The following is a 27513-nucleotide window of genomic DNA, read 5'->3' as shown; positions in this document are numbered from 1 at the left end:
ATGACTGATATTCCGAAGGAGGGAAAACTGACCAGATTTCTGGACTTCACCCAGCTCATTGACATGGCCTCTGAGTGCGTGGGAGGAAAGGTAAGCAGGGTTCCCAAGGGCAGGAAGTTGACACTAGGCATGAACACTGAGGTTATGTTGACCTGAAGTAAATTAGAGTGAGGCTGAAGCAATGGGCTGCTGAGGAGACCCAGCATGGGCAGGATTCTGAAGAAATGAACTGAATCCCAGGCAAGTTTGAGATAGGGCAAGAGTATGTGTGTATATGTGTGTGTGTATATAATGCATGTATGTGTACAAAATGCATGTGTGTGCACATAACACATGTGTATGTGTAACACATGTGTGTGCACATAATGCATGTGTGTATACATAATGCATGTGTGTGTACATAATGCATGTGTGTTAGTGTGTGTATGTAACACATGTGTGTGTACATAATGCATGTGTGTATACATAATGCATGTGTGTGTACATAATGCATGTATGTTAGTGTACCTATGTGGAGACCAGAGGATGATGCCAGGTGTTCCATCACTCTCCACCTTAGTCCTGTAATACATTCTCTCTCACTGAGCCTAGAGTTTGCCATTTCCCAGATATTCTGGCAGGCCTCAAGCCACAAAGATCCTCCTGTCTCTGCACACCAGTCTCTGGGTTGTAGGCCCACATGGGCTGCACATGGCTTTTTATGTTGCTGAGGATTTGAACTTCATACTTATGCTTGTGTAGTGGAAGCTCTTAACCACGAGTCATTTCCCCATCTAATTTTTATTCTTTTCTTCTTCCTTCCTTCCTTCCTTCCTTCCTTCCTTCCTTCCTTCCTTCCTTCCTTCCTTTGTTCTTTTTTAAAAAATGTATTTGCTTTGCACTTGTGCAAGGGTGACTATTCCTCTGTGGTGCTTTTATTTTTGGAACAGCTTCCAAACTCTCCACATTCCTCCTACAAACAAGTTCCAAAGGCCTAAGAACCACATACCCATGGCTGTCATAGGTACTGATATTTGGACTTGTTACTTTTCCTTCCTTCCTTCCTCCCTTTTTTACCCTCCCTCCCTCCCTCCCTCCCTCCCTCCCTCTGATATAGGAAGTCTCTCTTGTATATGTGTTGCTTTTATTGGTTGATGAATAAAGACACTACTTTGGCCTATGATAGGGCAGAGTAGATCTAGGTGGGGAAACTAAACTGAATGCTTGGAGAAAGAAGGTGGGGTCAGGAGAAGCCATGTAGCTTGCCACCAGAGACAGATGGTAAGCCACAGCCACGTGGCAATACACAGATGAATAAAAATGGGTTAATTTAAAATATGAGTTGGCTATAAATACACCTAAGCTACTGCCAAACAGTATTGCAAATAATATAGTTTCTATGTGATTATTTTGGGTCTGAGCAGCTGGGAATGAATGAGCCACCTCTGCCAATATTCCCCCTCCCTCCCTCCCTCCCTCCCTCCCTCCCTCCCTCCCTCCCTCCCTCCCTCCCTCCCTCCCTCCCTCCCTCCTTCCTTCCTTCCTTCCTTCTTTGATTTTTCAAGACAGGGCTTGAAAATTTCAAGCCTTGGCTGTCCTGAAATTTGCTCTGTGGACCAGGCTGGCCTCAAACTCACAGAGATCCGTCTGCCTGTGCCTCCAGAGTGCTGGGATTAAAGGTGTGCACCACCACCACCAGGCTCATTACTTCTCCATTTGCTGTGACCAAATATCTGGAAAGAAACAATAAAAGTGAGACAGTGTCTGTGGTCCATGACAGCAAGGAGGGCTTCAGGGAATACTGTCCATCACAGGAGGCTATCGAGGGCAGTGGGATGGGAGCCTGCAGTCAGGGAGCAGAGAGAGAGGAATGTAGGTGTTCAGCTCACAGTTCCACTTTCCCCCAGTGACCGACAGTGAGCTATACTCAGGGAGAAAGTAATTCACACTTTTTTCACTGGTGTGCAATTTAGCAGTACACTCAGAAGTGGGCTGCTTACATGGGTACATTTCCAGGACAGCTTGGTTGCAGGGCCATCTTCCCAGAGGGAGAATGGTGGCTTCCAAAACTTTAGTGTGATCCAGTGATCATTGTTTCCTCCCTTCCTTTTCCTTCCCCTTTCTTCTTTCTTTCCTCCTTCCTTCCTCCCTCCCTTCTTCTCTCCCTCCCTTCCCCTCTCTCTTCTTCCCTCTCTCTTTTTTCTTCTTCCTTTCACACATGTTGTATGTGTGCATGTGTGTACGTGTGCATATATGTGTGTGTGCACATGTGTGTGTGTATACATGCGTCTGGTGCAGAAGTGTGTGCCCGTGTGTATGTATGCAGAGGCTAGAGGAGGACACAGGATCCCTTTCTCTATTCTTCTACCTCTTCCTTTCCGTTAAGATAGGTACTGAAGCTGGAACTTGCTGTTTTTTCTTTTGCTAGGCTAATGGCCAGGGTCTTCAGTGATCCTCCTGTCTCTACCTGCTTCCCATGCTGGGATGACAGATGTATGTGTGTGTCCAGGCCTGGCTCTTTTATGTGCTGGGAATCTAAATGCAGGTTCTCATTCTTACACAGCAAGTGCTCTTAACTACCAACCCATCTCCCCAGACCCATTTTCCCCCATTGATCTTTTTATGAAAGAACCGCAAGGCTAAAAAGGGACACACAGGTTTGGTGGGTGGGGAAGGGAGGGGGCGGATGGGGAAGAGTTGGGGGAGGGAGGATGAATATGATCAAAACACGCTTATTGCACACATCTAAAACTTGCTTATTGCACACATCTAAAACACGCTTATTGCGTACATCTAAAACACGCTTATTGCATGCATCTAAAACAGTCTTATTGCACACATCTAAAACATGCTTATTGCACACATCTAAAACACACTTATTGCATGCATCTAAAACACGCTTATTGCACATATCTGTATCTCTAGGAGTCATAAGCCTGAGAGAAGGAAACTGGTCTATTTGCATTCCAAGTGTGAGACATTACCCTTCCCATCCAGACTGTAAAAGAGACTCAGAATAAAAGAAAGGGTAGAAGAAATGGTTTAGGAAGAGGCAGACTTGAGACCCAATGCTTAGAAAGTATCACAGGGGAACCTCACTGTCTCCTCCCTAAGGCAATTTTACATTTCACGTATTCTTTTTAATGCATCTCCTAATGCTCACTAGAGGATGGAGTAAAGTGTTTTTTTTTAAAAATTTATGGTAATTTCATTTAGATTTCTTTTCTATTTTATTTTAATTTTTATTCATCTATTTATTTTAGATCCCACTGCAGCTCTGCCATCCTCTCCTCCCAGTCCATCTCCCATTCTCCCCCACTCCCACCCTCCAATCCCTTCCCTTCCTCCTCCGTCTCCATCCAGGAAAGGGCAGATCTCCCACGAGAATCAATAACACATAGCATATCAAGTTGCAGTTAGACTAAGTACCCCTATATATAAGGTTGGGGAAGGTGACCCAGTATGAAGAGTAGGGTCCCAAAAGCCAATGAAAGAGTCAGAGACAGGCCCTGCTTCCACTGTTAGGAGTCCCACAAGAGGACCAAGCTACACAGCTGTCACATATGTGCAGAGTGCATAGGTCAGTCCCATGCAGGCTTCCTGGTGGTCGGTTCAGTCTCTGTGAGTCCTTATGAGCTCAAGTTAGTTGATTCTGTGAGCCTTCCTGTGATGTCCTGGACCCCTCTGGGTCCTACACTCCTTTTTCTCCTCCTCTATAGGATTCTCGAACTCGCCTAATGTTTGGCTGTGGGTCTCTGCATCTGCCTCCATCAGTTGCTGGATGGTGGCTCTCTGTTGACAATCTGGTACCAGGAAATGGCTAGTTCAGGCTATTTAGCTAGGAGCCTAAGCTGGGGTCCTCCCCATAGACTTCTGGGAGATTTCCCTGAGCCAGGCATCAGCCCAACCTGAAATGCCTTCCCCCCAAAAGTCCCCCTCAGTGCTCCCCCCCCCCGTCCACCCTGTCAACCTGACGACTCATGGTTCCTGTCCTCACCCACCCTCAATCTACTCTTAAAATCTCCTTTATTTACTCTTTCCAGGGAGATCTGGGTGTTGCCTCAAGAACTCTCCTTGTTTCCTAGTCTCTCTGGGCCTGTTGATTGTAGCATAGTTATCCTTTATTTTATAGCCAATATCCACTTATGAATCAGTACATATCAAGTTTGTCTTTCTCCATCTGGGTTACCTCACTAAGGATGACTTTTTCTAGTTCCATCCATTTGCCTTCAAATTTCCTGGTGTCCTTGTTTTTAACAGCTGAGTAATACTCCGTTTTGTAAATGTAACACATTTTTTTAAAAGTCCATTCTTCAGTTGAGGAGCATCCAGGTTGTTTCCAAGTTCTGGCTGAACACAGATGAGCAAGTGTCCTTGTGGTATTATTGAGTATACTTTGGGGATACGCCTAAGAGCGATATAGCTGAATATTGTGGTAGGTTGATTCCTTTTTTCTCTTTGTCCAGGTTTTATTTGCAACAGATGACTTTTTCGCTCCTGCAGAAAATCTCATAAAGGTAAGGCTACAGGTATCCTGCACGGTGAATGACTGGCTTAGCTGAGCTCCGCAGCTGTGTACGCTGAAACCTATGTCTGGGACAGAGCCATATGTTGTGTACTGGGCAGGGAGGATCACGGGAAAGGTACCCAGTTCAGTGCCAGCTCCCAGGGAACACGCAGAACCAGGCAAAGCCAGGAGAGGGCATGAAAGCCAGGTTGTCCGGGGGGGGGGGGGAATCGAGATCACTGAGTATGCCCCGTGACTAACATGGATCCCATATCCCGGACTTGGAAGAAAATGGACCTATCTTGAATTTTGAGGATCATCTGCCTAGTTACAATAGGTAGGGCATTCTTGGTTAAAAAGGGGGCCAGTGGGGCTGGGTAGATGACTCAAGCATATAAAGTGCTTGCTTTGCAGGCTTGAAGACCTGAGTTCAATCTCCGTAACCCACAGTAGAAGCAGAGAACCAACTCTTGAAAGCTATTTGCTGACTGCACACACATGACATGTCATGCCTCTACTGCATTCACACACACACACACACACATGCACACAGACACACACACTTCATTAATAGTAAAAGTAAAAACTAAACTGTGGACAGACAGGGCTTGGGATATGGCTCAGCGGATAAGGTTCTTGCAGTATAAGGGTCAGGGACCCCGAGTGGATCCCCAGAACGCACAAAGAAACCAGGTACAGAGGTGCATGCACCTATAATCCCAGCTCTGGGGAAGTCCTTGGGCCATGTTGGAGACTGGAGGGTCCTTGGGCCTTGTTGGCCAGACGGTCTCATTAACTGATGACCTCTTGGTTCATTGACAGACCCTGTTTCAAAATATAAATGGGGTTAAAAAGAAGACACAGATGTCTGTAGTCTTCACACGGATAACCACACATGCATAGATTCCTCTGTCTTTCTGTCTGTCTGTCTTACACACATGAATGCACTCTTACACACAAAGGCACCCCCCAAGCAGATAAACACAGAGAACAGACAGTGCTGAGAGCCTTGCTGTCCATCTCCCGTGCAGGCCTGAGGGCTCTCAGGTGTGGAAAGGGAAACCCAGGGTACACGGTCAGTTGGGGCCACTGCATTGCCCCTTCAGCCTTGGTCAGAGGTTCCCAGAGATGGCTGCTCCGTCAGGGCAGGACCTGGCCGTGCTCAGCAGGAGCTGACTAACTTCTCCCTGAAGGCTCTGTCTGTGTAGCAACTTATTTTCTCCTCAGGAGAAAATGAAAATAAAGCGAGGGCTGGAAGTTCCATATCACAGATGAGCAAATGCCAGAGTTCCGGTATCTCAGGATGCGCGTGCCTCTCCGAGAGAGCTAAGGGTGCACGTCCTGACCTAACTCACTTAGATGTGTGCTGTCTGCACACCGGGCAAACTGACACAGAAAATATTCACTCTGGTATTGGGAATGGGAGAACATCAGCCTAAACGGAAACCGCCAGGGAGTTAGATCAGGAGTGTGGTTCTTCCAGACATACTCCACAAGAGTTCCATGAGTGTGGTTCCATGCAGAGGCCACGTTGTGTGGTAGGACTGCACAGAGCCTGAAGGCCACGTTCCGTACTAAGTCCCGGAGGTGGATTTAAGTGGGAGGGTGAGAGAATGGGGCCTTATTTCTTTGATTTTACATTATAGTGTATCCACGTACATGCAAATAATGCCCTCAACACGCATATGCAAATCTAGTCACATTTAAAAGCACGAGGTATGTATTTTACATTTAATTTTTTTATTTTTTATTTTTTTTATTGAAAAGTATTTTATTCTCTGTTTATATATTTCTTTTTTCTCCCCCCACCCCACCCTCTAACTGGAAACCCAGAGCTTTCTTTTTTTAATTTTTTTCCTTTCTATTTATTTATTTATTTATTAAAGATTTCTGCCTCCTCCCCACCACCACCTCCCATTTCCCTCCCCCTCCCCCAATCAAGCCCCCCTCCCTCGTCTGCCCTAAGAGCAATCAGGGTTCTCTGCCCTGTGGGAAGTCCAAAGACCATCCACCTCCATCCCGGTCTCTTAAGAGGAGTATCCAAACTGCCTAGGCTCCCACAAAGCCAGTACGTGCAGTAGGACCAAAAACCCATTGCCATTGTTCTTGAGTTCTCAGTAGTCCTCATTGTCTGCTATGTTCAGCGAGTCTGGTTTTATCCCATGCTTTTTCTGACCCAGGCCAGCTGGCCTTGGTGAGTTCCCGATAGAACATCCCCATTGTCTCAGTGTGTGGGTGCACCCCTCGCAGTCCTGAGTTCCTTGCTCGTTCTCTCTCTCCTTCTGCTCCTGATTTGGACCTTGAGATTTCAGTCCGGTGCTCCAATGTGGGTCTTTGTATCTGTCTCCTTTCATCGCCTGATGAAGGTTACTGTTCAGGAGGATGCCTATATGTTTTTCTTTGGGTTCACCTTCTTATTTAGCTTCTCTAGGATCACGAATTCTAGGCTCAATGTCCTTTATTTATGGCTAGAAACCAAATATGAGTGAGTACATCCCATGTTCCTCTTTTTGGGTCTGGCTTACCTCACTCAGGATAGTGTTTTCTATTTCCGTCCATTTGCATGCAAAATTCAAGAAGTCATTGTTTTTTACTGCTGAGTAGTACTCTAATATGTATATATTCCATACTTTCTTCATCCATTCTTCCATTGAAGGGCATCTAGGTTGTTTCCAGGTCCTGGCTATTACAAACAATGCTGCTATGAACATAGTTGAGCATATACTTTTGTTGTATGATAAGGCATCTCTTGGGTATACTCCCAAGAGTGGTATTGCTGGGTACATTTAATTTTTTTAAAATTAGAAAATCTCTGTTGTATCCCAGGCCTGGAATTGATTTTATATGGCCCAGGTTGGCTTCAAGTTTGTGGCAGTCCTCCTGCCTCAGTCTCCTTAGTGCCGGGATTATACATGTGCACCATCATGCTTGGTGAAGTTTTTTTCTTCTTTTTGAGGTAGGGAGAGAGAGGCTGGAAATACAGCTGAGGCTCCATTTGCTCATCAGTTGCAGCCCACTTCTCAAGCTCCCTTGGGGGAATGGACCCTACCGAGCAGTGTTTTTTGTCAGAGTTGGATGTGAGCGCACCACTCACAAGAGACTTACGCAGCAGACACGTGTTCCCACAGCGTGGAGGCTGGATACCCAGCATCAAGGCCGGCAGAATCACTGCACTTGGCTCTTCCTCCTTGTGTCCTTACAGGGGCAAGGCAGAGAGAGAACACTCAGTTCTTCTTACAGGGTCCAGTCCCATCATGAGGGATTCCGCTAGTCAACTTCTCATTCTTTAACAAGAACCAGAGAGGAATGAGCTTTTGAAGAAGGAAGGTTATTTTTGCCTTGTGACTTCAAAGGTCTCACCCATGGCTCATTGACCTGACCTGTTGCTTTGGGCTTGTGGCATAGGACACCCTGGTGGGAGTGAGCAGTGTAGGCCTGCTCACCTGATGGCAACCAAGGGACAAAGGAGAAAGGGCCTGGACCTTTTGAACACACTCCACCAATACCTTCAGAAGACCCTTGAGACACCACCTCTGAGTTCCACCGCCTCACAATGTGCATAGCAGAGGGTTAATTTTTTGTTTACTACTTGGACCTTTAGGAGTATTTAACATCAAAACTATAACATGTTCTGCCCTGGTGACCAAATCACTCCTAAGTCCCCACATGGTCACACCGTCTCATGGACGGGGATTGCAACAGGAATCTGGGGACATGAACATTCAGCCCACAGCAGGAAAGTCTGGAATATCTTATACTTTAAAGCTTCTGCATCTGTAAGTTTATGACATGTTTTGTATTTTTCAATGTCTTAACTACCTGATGTTCTGGAACTAGACTCTTCCCCCATGTCCCTCGCAGACCCAGGCCCTCCTCTTCACTGCTGAGTGGCTGTCACTGTCCCTTTTCTCCCTTTTCCCTGTCCGTGCACATTTGGGCTGATCTCATTTAACTATGCGTCCTTCATTGTAGAGGCGGCACTGGGCTGTGAGAGTGCCCCAGGACCAACCTAGGGTCTTTTCTTTAAATATGCAATTGCCACTCTTTCCACATAGTACCTTTTCCTCCTGTCATCCTGGAGTGTGAGGACTTTGGAGTGATCTAGATGATTAGTTTAAGGATGCTCAGTCTGTAATAAAGTAAAAGCATTGCCTGCGTTTATACATCTCTAAGCAAACACGAGCACTTCTGATGTAGTTTGACGTGTCTCAGCGTCCATGATGGTCTGTGTTGGGAAAAAGCACGAATATCACCTGCCTATGACAGATGAGAGAAACTGAGGTATGGGGGTGAGCCTGATCTCCGAGCTCTGGGCTGGGACTAGTAGACAGAGATGCTGTCCTAGAGTTGGTCATGAACCATCTCAACGTCCTCATACCTCACTTAGGCTCTGCAGTCATCCCTGCTCTCAAGGATGAAGTAGATTTCTCAACGGTTCATTTTAAGAACCTGAGCTAGTATTGTTGCCACCAGGAGTTCTTTCTTTCCCACAGGCAGTGGCACAGTACCTAGAGCACAAATGTCTCTCCTGACCCCAGACTTCCAGTGGGCTCTCCTGTGACCTGGTCTGGTGACCCATGCCATGGTGCTTTGAGAGTGTGACTGGCCTCCTATTTGCTCAGTGCCCACCTAAACACAGGAGAGAGAGAGAGAGAGAGAGAGAGAGAGAGAGAGAGAGAGAGAGAGGAGAGGGGAGAGGGGAGAGGGGAGAGGGGAGAGGGGAGAGGGGAGGAGAGGGGAGAGGGGAGAGGGGAGAGGGGAGGAGAGGGGAGAGGGGAGAGGGGAGAGGGGAGAGGGGAGAGGGGAGAGAGGAGGGGAGAGGGGAGAGGGGAGAGGGGAGAGGGGAGAGGGGAGAGGGGAGAGGGGAGAGGGGAGACGGGGAGAGGGGAGAGGGGAGAGGGGAGAGGGGAGAGGGGAGAGGGGAGAGGGGAGAGGGGAGAGGGGAGAGAGGAGAGAGGAGAGAGGAGAGAGGAGAGAGGAGAGAGGAGGAGAGAGGAGGAGAGAGGAGGAGAGAGGAGGAGAGAGGAGGAGAGGAGGAGAGGGGAGAGGGGAGAGGGGAGAGGGGAGAGGGGAGAGGGGAGAGGGGAGAGGGGAGAGGGGAGAGGGGAGAGGGGAGAGGGGAGAGGGGAGAGGGGAGAGGGGAGAGGGGAGAGAGGAGGAGAGAGGAGAGAGGAGAGAGGAGAGAGGAGAGAGGAGAGAGGAGAGAGGAGAGAGGAGAGAGGAGAGAGGAGAGAGAGAGGCAGCATCCATGGGGCTCGTATGTGGTCTCCTCTGTTGCTGAGAGGGGTTCATTCTGTGGGCTGAAGCTCACAGACTAGAAGGACTCGAGTCTCAGATGCTACAAAACATGGAGGCACTTTTTGGTCTGGGTGGTAGAGATGGGCATGCAGGTGGGGCAGACACTCCTGGTGCGTCCTGGTCTCTGTGTGGCATAGCCCGACAGGCAGACAGCCCCAGTTCTTCATGGACCCTAATGATCTCCCGTGCATCTCCTTAGAGTGACAGTCCGAGCTTTAAGGAACACGAATACACGGAGTTTGGGAAATGGATGGATGGATGGGAGACCAGGAGGAAACGGATTCCAGGTGAGGAGGGCGTGACTGTTCATCCACCCTGTGAAGGTTACAGATGGTGGCTGTTTGCGGCTCGGGATGAGGCTCAGCTGGTAAAGGGCTTGGCTACTTATAAAGTGATATATAACCAAGGCAGCTTATAGACAAAAGAGTTTATTTGGGCTTACAATTTCAGAAAGCTAGAGTCCATGGTGGCGGGGGAGGCATGACAGCAGAGGCACCCACTGACAGAAGCAGGAAGCTGAGAGATCACGTCTTGAACAGCATGCCCACAGCAGAGTGAAATGGTGTAGAATGAGCTGTGGGCCACTTCCCGCCACCCAGCTCCCGCACAGCTAGCTTTACCCGAAATAACAACACACAAATTGTATTTTTTAAAGATTGCCTGGCCCATTAGTTCCAGCCTCTTATTGGCTAATTCTCACATCTTGCTTTAACCCATATTTAATAATCTGTGTAGCACCACGAGGTGTGGCTTACCAGGAAAGATCTTAACCTGCATCTGTGTCGGGTGGGAGAATCATGGCGACTGCCCGACTCGGCTTCTTTCTCCCAGAATTCTGTTCTGTCTACTATGCCTACCTAATTTTCTGTCCTATCAAAGGGCCAAGGCAGTTTATTTATTAACCAATGAAATCAACACAAAACAGAAGACTCTCCCACATCAAAATGGAAATAGTTTCAAACCCTCAAAGCCCCCTCCAGTGACATTCCTCTAGCAAGGTCCCACCTCCTAAGCCTTTCCAAATATCACTGTCAATTGTGATCCAAACATTCTAATGCCTGAGCCTATAGGAGATACTACTACCTGTTCAAACCATCATGCCTGGCATTCAGGAAGCTCTGGACTTGATCCTTAGCATCACTTAAACCAGGTGTGTTGGGGCATGTCTATAATCCTAGCTCTGGAGGTGGAGGGAAGACGATCAGGAGCTCAAGGTAATTAATTTTTAGATGTCTAGCTAGCTTAATCCTGAAACTCTGGAGGACTGTCAGACTTGGTAGGCACATGTAAGCGAACTGGGCCATGGGTGGAATGGAGGCTGCAGGGAACTCTGAAATAGTAGAGAGTGAGCTTGTAGAAGATCCAGGCTGGTGGGTTCTATGCTACAATAAACGTATGGAAGTGGTCAGTAATCAGTGTCTTCCTTGACTTAAAGAAAGGAGCCTGAGAGAGAGCCTGTGATTTTCCCAGCACAGTAACAGGAAAGGATGGCCTTGGAAACTGAGTTGGTGTCTCTGAATCAAAGGCCAGTACATCTGTTGGTTAGAACTGAGGATCCTGAGGGTCATGCTGGTCTTTGGTGGCCGTATGAGAATCATCCTGAACGTGTGCTTCTATGATGGAAGATGGGGCCTCAGAGCTGCTGTCATTCCCCCGTGGGACCTCAAGGGTGCTTTCCTCATCCCCCATGAGATGTCATGGGTGCTCTCTTCATCCCCTATGGGAACTCATGGATGTTCTCATTCCCTATGGGACCTCAAGAGTGCTATCTTCATCCCTCGTGGGACGTCATCCCCCATGGGACTTCACAGGTGCTCTCTTTACCGCCTCTCACCCCACAGTACCTCCTGGTACTCTTATACTCCTCCATGGAACATCACAGACTATCCTTGTGGTCCTGTTGTGCAGGTCATGACTGGTGTGTCATCCAGCTGGGGATACAGGGCATTATCCGTGGTGTCGACGTGGACATTTCTTACTTCTCTGGGAGCTATGCTCCTCGTATGTCGATTCAAGCGGCAAACTTGAATGAAGGTATGTAGGAGTCACTGTCTCCAGAGAGGAGCCTGAGATGGGGGCTCCTCTGACTCAGTTTGATGATGCTAATCTTGCTGTAAGAAGCAAATATGTCAGAGCTCTGAGGTTGCTGGGCTGCCACGGAGCCCAAGAACGAGAGGTAGGATGGGCTGCCTCGGGGATTTTGATGTGCGGCTTAACTGTGTTTGTTGGCCCAATATGGTGACCGTCACCTACACAGCACTCGGGTGTGAGAGGCGTACCCTTGTGATCCTTGTGTTCTCCTGGTGGGTGGGAGCATTTGCCGAACTGGTTTCCGGGGAAGGTGGGAGCAGTGGGCTGTGGGATCAGATGGGTCAGCTGAGACAGAGATAACTGCAGACTGTGAGCTCCAGCCTGCTTCCAGCTGCATAAAAGTCTCCATGGTAGGGCAGCTCTGGGTTCTTAGGTAGGGGACCCTTTCTACCTCTGGGAACACCGGGTACTGTAGCTTGTACAGGTTTTGTAGTTCATTTCCATAATCTGTCATGGACAACTGAATTAGTTAACACACAGTCACGTGAGTGCACACACATTTTTAGGGAGGATAAACTGAGTGGTCACTGGATACACCTATGCTAAAACAGTGCAGTGTGCACAGTGCCACACCAGACTCTGCACAGGCCAGCAGGCCTTACTGTCTGCCCTTAGGGGACGAGCCTCCTGGGAAGTTAATGACGGTCTGAGAGGTGGGACTCATGAGAACTGCTTTAACTCTCTGTGGACGCTGCTGTTTCTGAGCTGGCCAATTCTGAGTCTGAGGCAGATGTGGGGAACGGCAGAGCTTCTGGAACTAACCTTGCCATACTCTGAACTCAAAAAGAGTGATCCATCTATGGAGTTTGGCCTAACTTGAAATGATGAGCAGATGCGGGACCAATGTATTCTACTCTCCTCTGAAATAAGCTGGCAAAGACACAGTGAGGAGCTCCTGTTGGCATGCTAGACTCTAATCCGCGGTTCTGCCACAAAAGCAAAGACATCCTTAGGGCTGTTGGGAAGATGGAAATTGCCACAGACCTCCTGAGACAGTGCTTTCCCTTTGTTTCTCAACCCTGCTCCTGTGTGTTTGTTTCGAATTCAGAAAATGTGCCAGCCATCCCACCAAGAGAAGCAAAGACAGGAGCTGCAGCGACGCCTGAGGAGTTTGAAGCCATTAGTGAGGTAAGACTCTGGTTCTGTGTGCCAGGACTGCAAAGAGACCGTTGCAGGCCTGACTGGGTGAGGGCATTGCCTGGGATGTGCCACCAGGCATCCTGGGCCCCTTGTCTGTGGCAGGACAGAGGTTCCCTCTGTGTGGGAGAATGGCTGGGCTGTCCACAGCCTTGATGGGTCAACGGGCCCTGCCTGCGCCTGCACACTGCTGCTGGCCCTCCTAGGAAACCCTTAACATCACCTCCCGTTGTGACTTGTTTTGACGAAGTAACTTTTGATGAACTTAGTGAGATAGGCAAATGGGGCTTGGGCTTGGCACCGTCTCATTGTGCTAAGTGTGTTTAGTAATTAATTCGTGCTGTCAACAGATGTGTTGATCTGTGGTGGATGGGGAACTGTGGACGAGCCAGCTTTCCGAGAAAGGCTCAGAGCACCATCTCCTCCACCCTCAGTTTTAGCTGAGTGTCCGCATCACCACTCTGCTTTCTTTTAAAAATCAAGAAAAAGATGTTTGCTGGGTGGTGGTGGCACATGCCTTTAATCACAGCACTCGGGAGGCAGAGGCAGGCAGAGCTCTGTGAGTTCGAGGCCAGCTTGGTCTACAAGAGCTAGCTCCAGGACAGGCAACAAAAACTACAGAGAAACCCAGTCTCAAAAATTAAAAAAAAAAAAAAAAGGTGTTTGAAAGCTTGAAAGCTTGGCCGTTTATAAGATCCCATCACCTAGTTGTAATTGGTATGGGGAAAAACCCCTAACTGGAGTTTATGATGTTTATCATGAAAGCATATGCCATTCAGCAACTGTTATAATCTCCTCCCCTAATTGTTGCCTAGGATGAGAGTGTATTGTTCTCAAGAGCCATTGCTGATGTTTCTGTATTTATTAATAGCTAAATTCGGACTCCTGGGATTACCTGGTTCCCATGTCGGAGCTTAAGCCAGGGGACCCTGACTCCAGCCACAACTATTTTTTTGTCAATTCCCAGCAGAGATGGACTCACATAAGACTCAACATCTTCCCAGGTATGTATGGCAGGGACCTTCGACAGATGTGTGGAATTTTCATCTTACCTTGTCATGCTTATGAAACACAAAATAAGCCATCTTTTCCTGGTAATTTGAGCTTGGTATATTCTAGGGTTATGATTTATCTTGTGCATCAGGAAATTGATGCTCACAGCGGTGATGCTTAGAGGCAATGAGGGATTTCCTGGAACTGGATTTAGACAGTTGTGAGCTGCCATGTGGGTATTGGGATTTGAATCTAGGTCCTCTGGAAGAATAGTCAGTGCTCTTAACCACGGAGCAATCTCTCCAGCCCCCAGAATCATGTTTTACTGTGTAAAAGGAGATGGCTCATTCATTTCCCAGCTGCCCAGACCTGAATAATCACACAGAGACTATATTAATTACAACACTGTTTGGCCAACAACTCAGGCATATTTCTATATAGCGCTTATATCTTATATCCATTATTTTGTATTTTACCACAAGGTTCATAGCTTGTTACCTCTTGCTTCTTAGGCAGCTATGTGGTGTCTGCCTCCTTTGGCAGCTACATAGCGTCTCCTCGACTCCACCTATTCTGTCTCTATATCTCTTTCAGCCTGGTTATATTCTGCCCTACCATAGGCCAAAGCAGTTTCTTTATTAACCAATGGTAGTAAAACATGTTCACGGCATTCAGAGGGGAATCCCACATCATTACTGGTCATTTTTTCTCTAGCTTCTCTTACTTAGCATGATTCTTTCAAGACTCATTTTGGTTGTGCCAGGCATGGGTGCTTCATTCCTCTTTTGCCAAATGACATTCTAGTTTATGGTTAGAGCACATTTATATATCTGTTTATTAGTTGGTACAGATTTGTTTCTTCCTGCTGGGTGTAATGAACAATGCTGTTAATGTTCACTTACAGAATTTTAAAATATTTTATTTTATGTATGTGAGCGTTTTGCCTACTTGTATGTCTTGTGTGCCTATGGAAGCCAGACAAAGCCATCAGATCCTCTGGAACTAGAGTTATAGATGGTTGTGAGGCACTGTGTGGGTGCTGGGAATTAAACCCATGTTCTCTGGAAGAGCAGCCAGACTATTTGCCACTGAGTCAGTCATCTCTCTAACCAACCCAAATTTATAGCATATTTTTTGTATGTGTATATTTCCATCTGCCTTTATTATATACTTAAGATTGACATATCTGAGTGATTTGGTGACTCTGTGTTTGTGGGTTTGAGAGATTCTAGATATTTCTCAAATGGCAGCCATGCATGAGGAGGCATTTGACTCCTTCAGTTCCCCTCCCCCTCACCCCAGTGCTGGGCATCTTATTTGTCGAAGTCACCCAGAGGGTGTGAAGTGCAGTCTTCCTTTTGTGTGAAGTGCAGTCTTCCTTTTTTGATTTGCATTTCCTTGGTGACCAATGATGGTAACGTTCTTCATGTTTGTTGGCCCGTTGGTATATTTTCTTTAGAAAACTGCCTCTGTCTATCATTTATTTTCTTGATGATAGACAATCTGACTGGGGGTAAGATGGGATCTCAAAACAATCTTAATTTGCATTCCTCTGATAGTTGAGGATGACAAACACTCCAGATATTAAGAGTTGTCTCTTCAGTTCAGCCCATTTATTGACTAGATGGTTTGGTTTTATTCATTCATTTTTTTCCTTTGTATATTCTAGATGTTGATCTCCCGTCTGATGTATGGTTGATCTTTCCCTCTCATCTGTAGACTGTCTTCATTCTGGTGATTGTTTCCTTGGTTATGAGAAGGCTTTCAATTGCATGTGGATTCCGTTTGTCAGTTCTAGGGGTTATTTCTTGTGCCAATGGAGCTCATTTAAGAAATTTATCACCATGGCCGTACTGTGAAATACTCTCCCCTAATAGTTTTAGGTTTTTGGTGTGTCTTTGGTCTATTTAGAATTGATTTTTGTTTAGGTTGAGAGACATGTGGATAGCTAGAGTTTCCTGTTCCATTTACTAAGGATGTATGCTTTTAAAATAATTTTTAGTTTTTGAAATTTTTTGTCAAAATCAAGTGGTTGTAACTGAATTTACCTCCAGGTCTCTCTTCTGGTGGCCTGCACACCTGCTTTTGTGTCAACACCACAGTTTTTGTTACTATGGTTCTGTAGCATAATTTCAGGTCAGGTATTGTGATGCCTACAAAATGAGTCTTAGAAAATAATCAATTAAACTCTCACTGTGTACATGCATGGGCCTGGTGTTTGTGGGAGGGTACGCGCACTACCACTCTTACGTGGAGGTCAGATGATGGAGGAAGGTCATTGGTTAATTAATAAAGAAACTGCCTTGGCCCATTTGATAGGCTAGCCCTTAGGTGGGTGGAGTAGACAGAATAGAATGCTGGGAAGAAGGGAAGTGAGGTTAGAGACTCGATGAAGCAAGCCGCCAGGTCAGACATGCTGAATCTTTCCTGGTAAGACTGGTGCTACACAGACTATTAGAGATGGGTTGATCGGGATATGAGGATTAGCCAGTAAGGGCTAGAGCTAATGGGCCAAGCAGTGTTTATATGAATATAGATTGTGTGTCGTCATTTTGGAGCGTAAGCTAGCCAGGCGGCTGGGAGCTGGGTGGCAGGAACGCAGCCCGCAGCTCCCACAACAGTCAGAGGATGACTTTTGTGGCATTTCTTATCCTCTCCCACTTTACATGGGTTCTGGACTCAACTTGGGTCACTGTGCTTCTGCAGAAAGCTCCCTTATGTGCTGAGCTATCTTGCTAGCTCAGCATTGATCTTTTTTGCATGCTATCCTCTAGATTTATCTTAGAAACTTCCATAAGGACATGTAGGTTCTGAGTGAGATGACGCGGGGCCTGTGGATCCATCAATCTAGTACTATTACCATTTTATCATTGAGCTCTCAACCCAAGAAGGTAGTAGCCTCGCCCGCTACTTCAAATCTTTTTTAATTTCTGCTGACAATGGTTCATAATTTTAGAGTATAAGGTGTTCATTGTGTTTCCTAAGGAAATGGTATGTTAATGTTAACTAGAGCAATTAAAATCTTCTGTGTAGCTCATAGCTTTAATCCCAGTCCTGGGGAGGCAGAGGCAGCCAGACCTTTGTGAGTTCAAGCGCAGTCTGGCCTAGAGAGTGAGTTCTAGGACAGTCAGAGTGGTTATACAGAAAAACCATGTCTTGAGAAGCAACAACAACAACAACGCCAAAAACCAAAACACTTCTATGCACAAGATATGTCATCTGGCTGGGCGATGGTGGCGCACGCCTTTAATGCCCCTCGGGAGGCAGAGGCAGGCGGATCTCTGTGAGTTCGAGACCAGCCTGGTCTACAAAGGGAGTTCCAGGACAGGCTCCAAAGTCACAGAGAAACCCTGTCTCGAAAAACCAAAAAAAAAAAAAAAAAAAAAAAAGATTATGTCATCTGTGACTATACAGTTTTACTTCTTCCTTTCCAGTTGGGTTTCACCCCTTTCAACTTCTATCATCGTTGCCATGGCTAGGCTCCTAGGGTAGCACTGAATGACAGTGCCAAAAGTCAACACCCATGTCTGATCTCTGCGATGCCCTGTGGGTCTTCATGTGTCTCCTCCACCAGGCCACAAAAGTTCCCAAGATCCCTGTGTTGCTGAGTGTCATCATCGTGAAATAGTATCAGATTTTTGTCAAATATTTTTCCTTTATCTATGGCAAAGATCGTGTGGGTTATGGCTTCTATACTATTGCTGTTTTGTTACTAAGTTGTAGTGGCCATTTTTACCTGTAGCCATATTTTCAGCATGCCCCGAGGACCAGGGATTTGCCATGTCCCACCTGCACCATTGACAAGGGCTTCTCTGAGGAGCAGGGCAGTAGAGTCCCTCACACACATGCTGGCTGTGGATCTCTTGGTCCTTTCTGTAGGTGCCACATATTTCTGGTGGTTGTGGTGTGGAGGAAGACACCCTCACAGGAAAGACCTGGAGGTGTGTTTTTGTACCAGCTTGCTAATAGCAGGCATTATGAAACCAGGTAGGGGGTCAGTGAGACAGGGGTTCTCTGTGTTGCCCTGGCTATCCTGGAACCCATTCTGAGACCAGGAAGGCCTCAAACTCAGAGATCCACTTGCCTCTTTCTCCTGAGAGCTGGAATTAAAGGCACATGGCTCTAAGTTGGGCACCAATTCTTTTCCAATGTCAAAATACGTGGGGTTCAGATTCAGTGTGTAGTCAAATGATATGAGTTTCTTTGCAAAGGCTGTTTGACTTCTGCTACCCAGAAAAGCACATCCAGGCAAAGGAGAAGGCCCACTTGTGATGATCAGGGACCTAATGGGTCTGAGTAGCCATTCGCTCCCATGCTTGCCTGTGTCAGACTGTGCTTCTCAGCAGCTAGTGGGTTTTCAGAGGATCATCGCATCATGTCCCAGTTGCACAGCAGGGCAATGTGGTACGAGTCAGTGCTGGAGTCTGCGGTGCTTGCTTCTGACACCAAACATTAAAAAAAAAAAAGAATTTTCTTTGTGTGTGTGTTTGCATACATGTGTGCAAGTGCCCATGGAGGCCAGAAGAGGGCATTGCGTCCTCTGGAGCTGGAGCTACAGGTAGGTGGGTGTGAGCCACTCAGTGAAAATCCTTGGAACTGAGCTCCTGTTGTTTGCTAGAACAGTGAGTGCTCTTAACTGCTGAGCCACCCGCACTTCTTCCCCCAAGCCCGTGATGGCAAATTTCCAGTTGACTTTGATTTTACTGGACCAGTTTCTTAAGGAAGCTGGCACTCTGCCACATGCTGGGAACTACATGGATGTGACATATTCTGTATCTCATGTGCCCTCCAGGGATTTCAGTCTCTGTGTCTGTGGCATCAATGTTAGCATTGGCTCAAACCATGAACACAAAACAAAGGCTAAGACTGGAGCAGTGGAGTGAAGGAAAAGGGAGACATGATAACATTTACCTGGTGGGCAGGAAAAGTGTGCAGAAGGCGAGTGAAGGCATTTTTGGAATGGTGGTGCCTGAGGGCCAAGAATGACAAGTAGACCTGGGAAGGCTGCTTAGGTGCAGGGCAGTGTCTGCTGCAGGGACCTGGGAAGTGGGCTTACTGGATTGTAAAGCTAGTAGGAAAAGAAGTGGGCAAAGGCTAGCAAGCCCCAGGGGACACGACATCCCAGCTTCTCCCATCTAACCCATGCACCTCTCCTCCTCAGATGGTGGCATCGCACGCCTCCGAGTATACGGTACTGGACAGAGGGACTGGACTTCATCGGACTCCAAGGAACCTGTAGACCTGGTGGCCATTGCTTTTGGGGGAGTCTGTGTAGGCTTTAGTAATGCACACTTTGGACATCCAAATAATATGATAGGTGAGAGGGCGACCCAGGAGCCAGAACGATGCCCAGGGTGGGAGTGGGGACTCTCGCAGAGAATGGGTGTAACTAGATGTCTTCTTCATATGGGATGGGTCAGCAAGAGTCATGATCCTTCTTAGTCTTTGCCTAAGGAGTTGCTATAAAGAAAAAAAAATCAGTCAATCCCACAGCTGTGAATTCACTGAAATATCAACTCTATTGAAATTAATTTATGTAGTGATACTTAGGATTATGGGATGTGAAATTTAATGACAGCAAATCCATTCCCACATTCAAATTAAATCAATGATTGTTCCAGTAACCCCAGCTGTTTCTTGTAGGTGTCGGCCAGCCCAAGTCCATGGCAGATGGCTGGGAAACCGCTAGGAGGCTGGACAGACCCCCCGTGTTAGAAGTAAGACTGGCAACAATGGTAGTTCTGAGTTTTTCTAGAAAATGTTTAAAAATACTTCTTTCAATTTACATCAAGTAAAAATGCACTTCTTTATAGATTCTCTTGAGCTGAGTATAATATGCTTGTCTGTAATCCCAGCACTGGGAAAGTAGAGGCAGGAGGATCAGGAGTTCAAAGCTAGCCTTGGTTACTTTTGGTATTGGTTTTAACTGTCAACTTGATACAACCTAGAATCAGTTGGGAAGAGAAGCTTAGAGATTATCCAGACCAGATTGGCCAGTGGTCATGTCTTTGGGGGGCCTGTCTTGATTGTTAATTGATGGAGGAGGACCCAGATGGTGTGGGTTGCTCCATTCCCTGGTTTGGGTCCATGGGTCCTATAAGAGTAGAGAAGGCTAGAACTCTGAACAAGTAGACAGCATGGCCGCTTTTGTTTCTCTCTGCTGTTGACTGTGGATGGATGTGATGTGGCTACCTGGTGGAGCTTCTGCCTTGACTTCCCCAGATAATGGATGGTGACTTGGGGTTGACAGACCCCTATACCGTGTCCCTACTATACCCTGTCCCCTTCCCTTGGCTTCCCGAGGTGACGGATGGTGACTTGGGATTGTCAGCCCACTATACCCTGTCCTCTTCCTTTGTATTGCTCAGAATGTTATAGCAACAGAAACAGAACCAGGGAAGCCATATAGAGTTCTAGGCTATCCTGGGCTACAAAAGCAGACAGAACACCCCAAAACAAAACAAAGCAAAACCAGCAAACCACTATAATCCATGGTCTAAGTTTTTATTACTATTTTCTACATATTTTTTTTTTTCAAATTTCCTACTGTATTTCCACTATTCTACCTGGTGTGGTATTACACTGAATTTTACCAGAAGACTAAACATGCCTTGTTGGCTATTCTAGTCAATTATTTTTTAATGTTCCATTTATTTACTAAAGAAAGAAAAGAATCTAAAGTTCATTTTCTCTTTTTAATTAATAATTAATTAATTACTAATTAAGCATTAATTGTTAACATAGGCTTCCTCCCTCCACATGTAATTCTGGGGCAATTGAACTCAGGCCTGGTAGCGTCTTCATCTCCCACGTCATCTTGCTGGACCCCGAGAATCTACAGATTAAAGATAGAAGAGATGGGTGAATTTGTTAGAAAACCTGGAGGAAACAAGGTCCATGTTCCCTAGGGTGAGATGGGCTAAGTGAGCCCGTGACCTGTAGAGGATGTTAGAGTCAATTCAACAGTTCAATCAAATCTCTATCCAACCAAACCAAACCCCATATTGAAAACTCACAACTGCTCCTGTCTCTCGGGTCTGATTTCCTGCCACCAGTCCTTCCTGCTATAAACAGACCCTTTCTTCTGGAGAAACAAGGCTTGGAGGATAATCATCTTCAGAATAGATGATAACTAGAAAAGCACTTGCTTTGGAAGGTCAGACAGTTTAGAGGAGCCACGGGCTAAGTAGATCAGCATCTTTGTGTCTGGAGCCCTCTTCATGAACTTATTACTAACATAGAAATTGTATCGTGTGTATGTGTATGTTCGTGTATATGTGTGTATGTGTTGATTGGGTCTCAGGTAGCCAGGCTGACCTTGAACTCCTGACCTTCCAGTTTCTCTCTCCCAAGTGGTGAGATTACTGATGTGTACCATGGCACCACACTTTGCTTGCTATGAGATGTCAGCTCCTCCTGCCAGTGTTTAAGTTGGCTGTCTTGAATCCAAGTTGACTTATGATTTGTTTGTTTTGAATTCCAGAGTGATGAGAATGGCCTTCTCCAGATCCCCGGTAGTGAGTGGGCAGTGTTCCGACTGGCACATCCTGGAGTCATCACTCAAATTGAAATTGATACCAGATACTATATAGGTAAGCCTCAGGCAGACCCTTAAGGCTGGTGTGTCTGCTCTACAGGGCCTGTGGGAATCCACTGAGCTGCTGGTCTTTCCATTCAGTGATATAGGTGGGACTTCTATCTATCTGTTGCTTTCATTGGTTAATTAATAAAGAAAACTACTTGGCCTGATAGGTCAGAACATAGGTAGGCGGGGAAGACAGAACAGAATTCTGGGAGGAAGAAGGCAGTGAGGCGGATGCTATAGCTCTCTTTTCCAAGATGGAAACAGGTTAAGATCTTCCTGGTAAGCTACCACCTTGTGGTGCTACACAGATTATTAGAAATGGGTTAATCAAGATGTGAGAGTTAGCCAGTAAGAGGATAGAGATAATGGGCCAGGCAGTGTTTAAAAGAATACAGTTTCCGTGTAATTATTTTGGGTAAAGCTAGCCGTTGGCCGGGAGCTAGGTGTCGGGACGCGGCCCGCCGCTCCATTTCTACAATTCAGCCATGCAGCTTTGGGAGGATCATTCTAATTCTGTCAGCCAGTGTCTCTTGAGAAGCCCTAGTTGGCTGGGCAGCTCTAGGACAGAGCTTGTCTCCACTTTTTGTTACTGGTCCACACGAGATTCCAGGTACTGTGAGGCAGGCTGCCCTTGGAAGGTACAAAGAGCTTGTGAGAAAAACAGACAGGGGATCCAGTAGTAAAAAGAATCTAGACAGCAGCCGGGTTAGTCTGTACTTGGTTTCTTATGAAATATTTATGTTGCCACTATATTAAGAAAATGGAAGATGTTACAGAAGTGTCTGTTAGGTGATCAAAGGATTGGATTGGGCATCTCATGATTGTTTAGCTGTCTTTGTAACAGATGGTGGCAGTTTATATTCATATTTTGAATGGTTAGTTTTTTTTTTTTTTTGTTTTGTTTTTGTTTTTTTTTTTTGTTTTTCGAGACAGGGTTTCTCTGTGGCTTTGGAGCCTGTCCTGGAACTAGCTCTGTAGACCAGGCTGGTCTCGAACTCACAGAGATCCGCCTGCCTCTGCCTCCCAAGTGCTGGGATTAAAGGCGTGCGCCACCATCGCCCGGCTGAATGGTTAGTTTTTTGAATGACTTTCAAGTCATGACTTTTAATATTGATTACATGAAGGTTCAATAATAGAATAAGGTCAGGTTCCTTAGTGGGTATGAAGTGTTTTCAAAAACTTTGATATTTTTAATTCCCTTTTGACTGACTGTAGTTTATTTATTTAGCCTGTGGTGTGTGTGTGTGTGTGTGTAGTTGTATGGGGGCCAGAGGTTGGTGATACATGGAAAGACCTCATTGGAGATTGCACTGTTGGTCTCACCGATCCTTGAGCATGACAAGCTTATCTTGAGGGCAGCTGACATGCCAGCTCTTTTGCATATGCTTGAAGTTTAATGGCATCTTTAGTTTCAGTTCTCTTTATGACTGGCTTGGGATAACCTGTTTTCATGAAGGAGTTTGGTCAAAGGCAACAAACAATAAGTCCTGTTAACCAGTGCTCCAAAAAGGTCATAAAAATAAGCTTCTGAACCCTTGGCATCTCTCGGGGACACTGTGGTGAGACTCAGGAGGGAGGGAGCATGACAGTATCTCTGATAGCAATAATATAATAAGTTACGTTCAGTTGGATCAAGGATGCACAGGTTAGTAAACACACATGTATGGACATGTCAGGGATAGGCTCCACAGCTCTGATAGTCTCCTTGTGTTCTCTCTGCATTCACCCATGACTCACATGCAAGACACACGTTTATCCCAGGAGATGAACATTAATGGGGTACGCAGGCAATGAGGGGCTTCTGCTAGGGTTTGGAATCTCTGTCTTGGAATATGCCTCACAAGATCATGTGACCCTTCCCCTAGGGCCTCTGACCCTTGCCTGTATTCTGTGCAGTTCCAAAGAGAAGAGAGTCCCAAGGCTGTATTCTTTCACCCGGAGACCCCTTAGCAATCCTGGGGGCACAGAATGTTGGGCAGGGCTCAGCACCCACTAGTGTAGCTTGTGATTATAACTTCCCCTCCTCCTCTTTGTCTTTTTCTTCACTTGGAAGATTTATTGATTCTTATTTGTATGTGTAGCTGTGACTGTGTAGGTAACCACAAAGCTTAGATGGGGGTCAGATCCCCTGGAGCTGGAAATAAAGGCAGTAACAAAGCTCTCCTAACTCCTGAGCCACCTCTCCAGCCCCAGGATTTCTTTGTATTGTCGCTTTACTGTTGGCTGAGGTTTCTGTTCCGCCCAGTCCCTGCAGTTGTTAAGTCCCAAAGAAATCACACAGAGGTTTACATTAATTATAAACTGATCAGCCCAGTATCTCAGGCTTCTTATTAACTCTTATGACTTAAATTAGTCCATAATTCTTGTCTGTCTTAGCCACGTGGCTTGGTACCTTTTTCAGCGAGGCAGTCACATCTTGCATCCTCTGCACCTGGGTCACAACTGCAGACTGAAACTTCCCTCTTCCCAGAATTCTCATTGCCCCACCTCTACTTCCTGCCTGGCTGCTGGCCAATCAACATTTATTTAAAATACAAGTGACAGGGTACAGACCATTGTCCCCCAGAACATTACAAAGTGACATTGTAAGGGAAGTACTTCCCAGGTCCATCATGATTTTAGAGGTGCTATGTAGCAGTAAGCAAGCAATTTAGTTTGCAGCCTGTGATGCTTATCAAGTCTATCCAGTGTTCAAGGTATGGATACATCCAACTAAGACATGGCTGGCTGTTTCTCATTCCTAGGAACTGCACAACTAACTTCTGCATTCCACAAAGCAGTCAACTCTGTTCTTTCCTTTCTCCTACACTATACTTCTTGCTTAGAGAAAACTCTGGCTTGTTCTTGATTTTTGTTGCGTTGTGGGGCTGGGAATTGAACTTGGGGCCTCATCCATGTAGGCAAGTGTTCTACCGCAGAACTGCCTTCCCAGCCCGTTTCCGGATTTGGATCTGATTAATTTATCTGTATCCTAGAAGCTGAGCTATGCCGAAGGAAAGAGTTCCCATGTCTCTGTTTGCTCCAACAGGCAATTCTCCTGACAGCTGCCAAGTGGATGGGTGCGTCCTGACCACGCAGGAAGAGGAAGACATGGTCAGGAACCAATGGATCCTTCCTGCCCATAAGTGGAAGCCACTGCTTCCTGTCACCAAGGTTTGTGGGGTACAATTTGAGGACTGACTCTCAGTCTCTGGAGCAATCTGGGATCTTGAATCTCCCTACCACTGAGCTCCACCCCTACACATTTCCCTACCACTGAGCTCCACCCCTATGCATCTCCCTACCACTAAGCTCCACCCCTACACATCTCCCTACCACTGAACTCAACCCATAGTCTCTTTTTTTTTTTTCAGGCCAGCCCTGAACTTGTAATCCTCCTGCCTCTGCCTCCTGAGCAGCTAGGATTTTAGCTCTTCAAACGAACTTTCCTGGAAGTCTTTGCTCAGTTTAACTGTAAATGAATGGACCGTGTTTTCACAGGGGAGGGTGGACTCTGACTTTCACAAGCCTAACAATCAAAATTTTGCTAAAACAAAAATCCATCATGTGCTAAGCATGCACACACAGGCAAGTGTTCCTACAGTACATTAACTTATCTGAAGGGCGCCCAGTACACTTAAAGCTGCCATGCTGTGCCCATCTGTAGGAACTAGAGTGTCTTGATACGCGCTAGAGTGTCTTGGACAAGGGGAGTGGTCACCAAGGGTGTAGTGAGGGTTCATGTAACCCTGAAGACACCAGGGTTTTTTATTTATTAAAAATTTCCACCTCCTCCCCTCCTCCCATTTCCCTCCCACTCCCCCCACCCTTTCCCTCCCTCTCCAGTCCTAAGAGAAGTCAGGGTGCTCTGCCCTGTGGGAAGTTCAAGGTCCTTCCCCCCTCCATCTAGCTCTAGGAAGGTGTGAATCCAAATAGACTAGGCTCCCAAAAAGCCAGTACATGCAGTAGAATCAAAACCCAGTGCCATTATCATTGGCTTCTCAGTCAGCCCCCATTGTCAGCCACATTCAGAGAGTCCGGTTTGATCACATGCTCGTTCAGTCCCGGTCCAGCTTGCCTTGGTGAGCTCCCATTAGATCAGTCACACCCTCTCAGTGGGTGGATGCACCTCTTGTGGTCCTGACTTCCTTGCTCATGTTCTCCCTCCTTGTGCTCTTAATCTGGACCTTGGGAGCTCAGTCCAGTGCTGCTCCAATGTGGGTCTCTGTCTCTATCGCCATCCATTGCCAGATCAAGGTTCTATGGTGATATGCAAGATATTTATCAGCGTGGCTATGGGAGAAGGACAGTTCAGGCACCCTCTCTTCTGTTGCCCAAAGGACCTAGCTGGGGACATCCCTTTGGACACCTGGGAACCCTTCTAGAGCCAAGTCTCTTGCCAACCCTGAAATGTCTTCCTTAATTAAGATATATACTTCCCTGCTCCCATAACCAGCCTTTCTCCATTTCAACCATCCCACTCCCCTAAACTCTCCCCAATCCTCCCCTTCTCCCTTCTCTCTCTCCATCTCCCCTTCCCCCAACCCCAGTTCCACCCCCGTGCTCCCAACTTTTGCCTGGCGGTCTTGTCTATTTCCAGTTTCCAGGAGGATAACTATATGTTTTTTCTTTGGGCTCACCTTATTATTTAGCTTCTCTAGGATCACAAACTATAGGCTCAATGTCCTTTGTTTTTGGCTAGAATCCACTAATGAGTGTGTACATACCATATCTTTTTGGGTCTGGGTTATCTCACTCAGTAAAGTGTTTTCTATTTCCATCCATTTGCATGCAAAATTCAAGATGTTATTGTTTTTACCACTGAGTAGAACTCTAATGTGTATATGTGCCACACTTTCTTTATCCATTGAGGGGCACCTAGGTTGTTTCCAGGTTCTGGCTATTACAAATAGTGCTGCTACGAACATAGTTGAACAAATGCTTTTGTAGTATGATTGGGCATCGTTTGGGTATATTCCCAAGAGTGGAATTGTTGGATCCTGAGGTAGGTTGACTCCCAGTTTCCTGAGAAACTGCCACACTGATTTCCAAAGTGGTTGCACAAGTTTGCATTCCCACCAGCAATGGATGAGTGTTCCCCTTCCTCCACATCCTCTCCAGCATAGGTTATCGTTGGTGTTTTTGATTTTAGCCATTCTGACAGGTGTAAGATGGTCTCTCAAAGTTGTTTTGATTTGCATTTCCCTGATTGCTAAGGAAGTTGAACATGATCTTAAGTATCTTTTGGCCATTTGAACTTCTTCTGTTGAGAATTCTCTGTTCAGTTCAGTACTACATTTTTAATCGGGTTATTCAGAATTTTAATGTTTAGATTCTTGAGTTCTTTATATATTTTGGAGATCAGGCCTTTGTCTGATGTAGGGTTGGTGAAGATTTCCCATTCAGTAGGTTGCCTTTTTGTCTTAGTCACAGTGTCCTTTGCTTTACAGAAGCTTCTCAGTTTCAGGAGGTCTTATTTATTCATTGTTGCTCTTATAAGACAAGAGGTTTTATCTCCTCTTCATTTGATTATTTCCTTACTAAAAAATACCATGGCACTTGCACATGCATGCCATTGTCACATGGGTGTGCTTTCCCCACCAGCAGATTTATGTTAGACCAAATTATTGCTGAAAACTTTTTCTTAAAGCCCCTAAGGCCATGGTGGGCTGACTGCACTGGGGGAGTTACACACCATTCTCCTCCAAGGACCTGCATCTGCCTTCTTTTCCAGCTCTCTCCCGACCAAAACCACGTGCTAGACAGCCTGACCCTGGAGCTCCAGGATGTCATCACCCATGCCAGGCTCACCATCACCCCCGATGGGGGTGTAAGCCGCCTTCGGCTCAGGGGCTACCCCAGTTCCATCTGTTTGCTGCGACCCCTCCGGGAGAAGCCCACACTGAAGTTCTCTCTGAAGCCAAGCTTCCGGGCAAATCTTTAG

At 46.4% G+C, this 27513-nt stretch overlaps 1 protein-coding gene across 1 annotated transcript; it reads left to right on the top strand.

The window, feature by feature from the left end:
- Allc (allantoicase) lies at positions 1-27513 on the top strand. The gene is made up of 11 exons (XM_057787821.1): positions 1-90; positions 4446-4496; positions 9984-10071; positions 11693-11818; positions 12924-13003; positions 13884-14016; positions 19167-19322; positions 19649-19722; positions 21489-21597; positions 24619-24743; positions 27304-27513. The coding sequence occupies exons 1-11, from the start codon at positions 1-3 to the stop codon at positions 27511-27513; spliced, it is 1242 nt and encodes a 413-aa protein (XP_057643804.1).

Source organism: Chionomys nivalis, chromosome 1 (assembly GCF_950005125.1).
Source record: "Chionomys nivalis chromosome 1, mChiNiv1.1, whole genome shotgun sequence".
In the NCBI taxonomy this organism is placed as follows: domain Eukaryota; kingdom Metazoa; phylum Chordata; class Mammalia; order Rodentia; family Cricetidae; genus Chionomys; species Chionomys nivalis.
Note: the sequence above shows the minus strand (reverse complement) of the source record. Positions and strands in the feature narration are given on the sequence as shown.

Coding starts and splice junctions, on each gene's coding strand:
- Allc (XM_057787821.1), top strand. CDS start 1: ATGACTGATATTCCGAAGGAGGGAAAACTGACCAGATTTCTGGACTTC. Junction 91..4,445: donor CTGAGTGCGTGGGAGGAAAG/GTAAGCAGGGTT, acceptor CTCTTTGTCCAG/GTTTTATTTGCAACAGATGA. Junction 19,323..19,648: donor ACATCCAAATAATATGATAG/GTGAGAGGGCGA, acceptor TGTTTCTTGTAG/GTGTCGGCCAGCCCAAGTCC.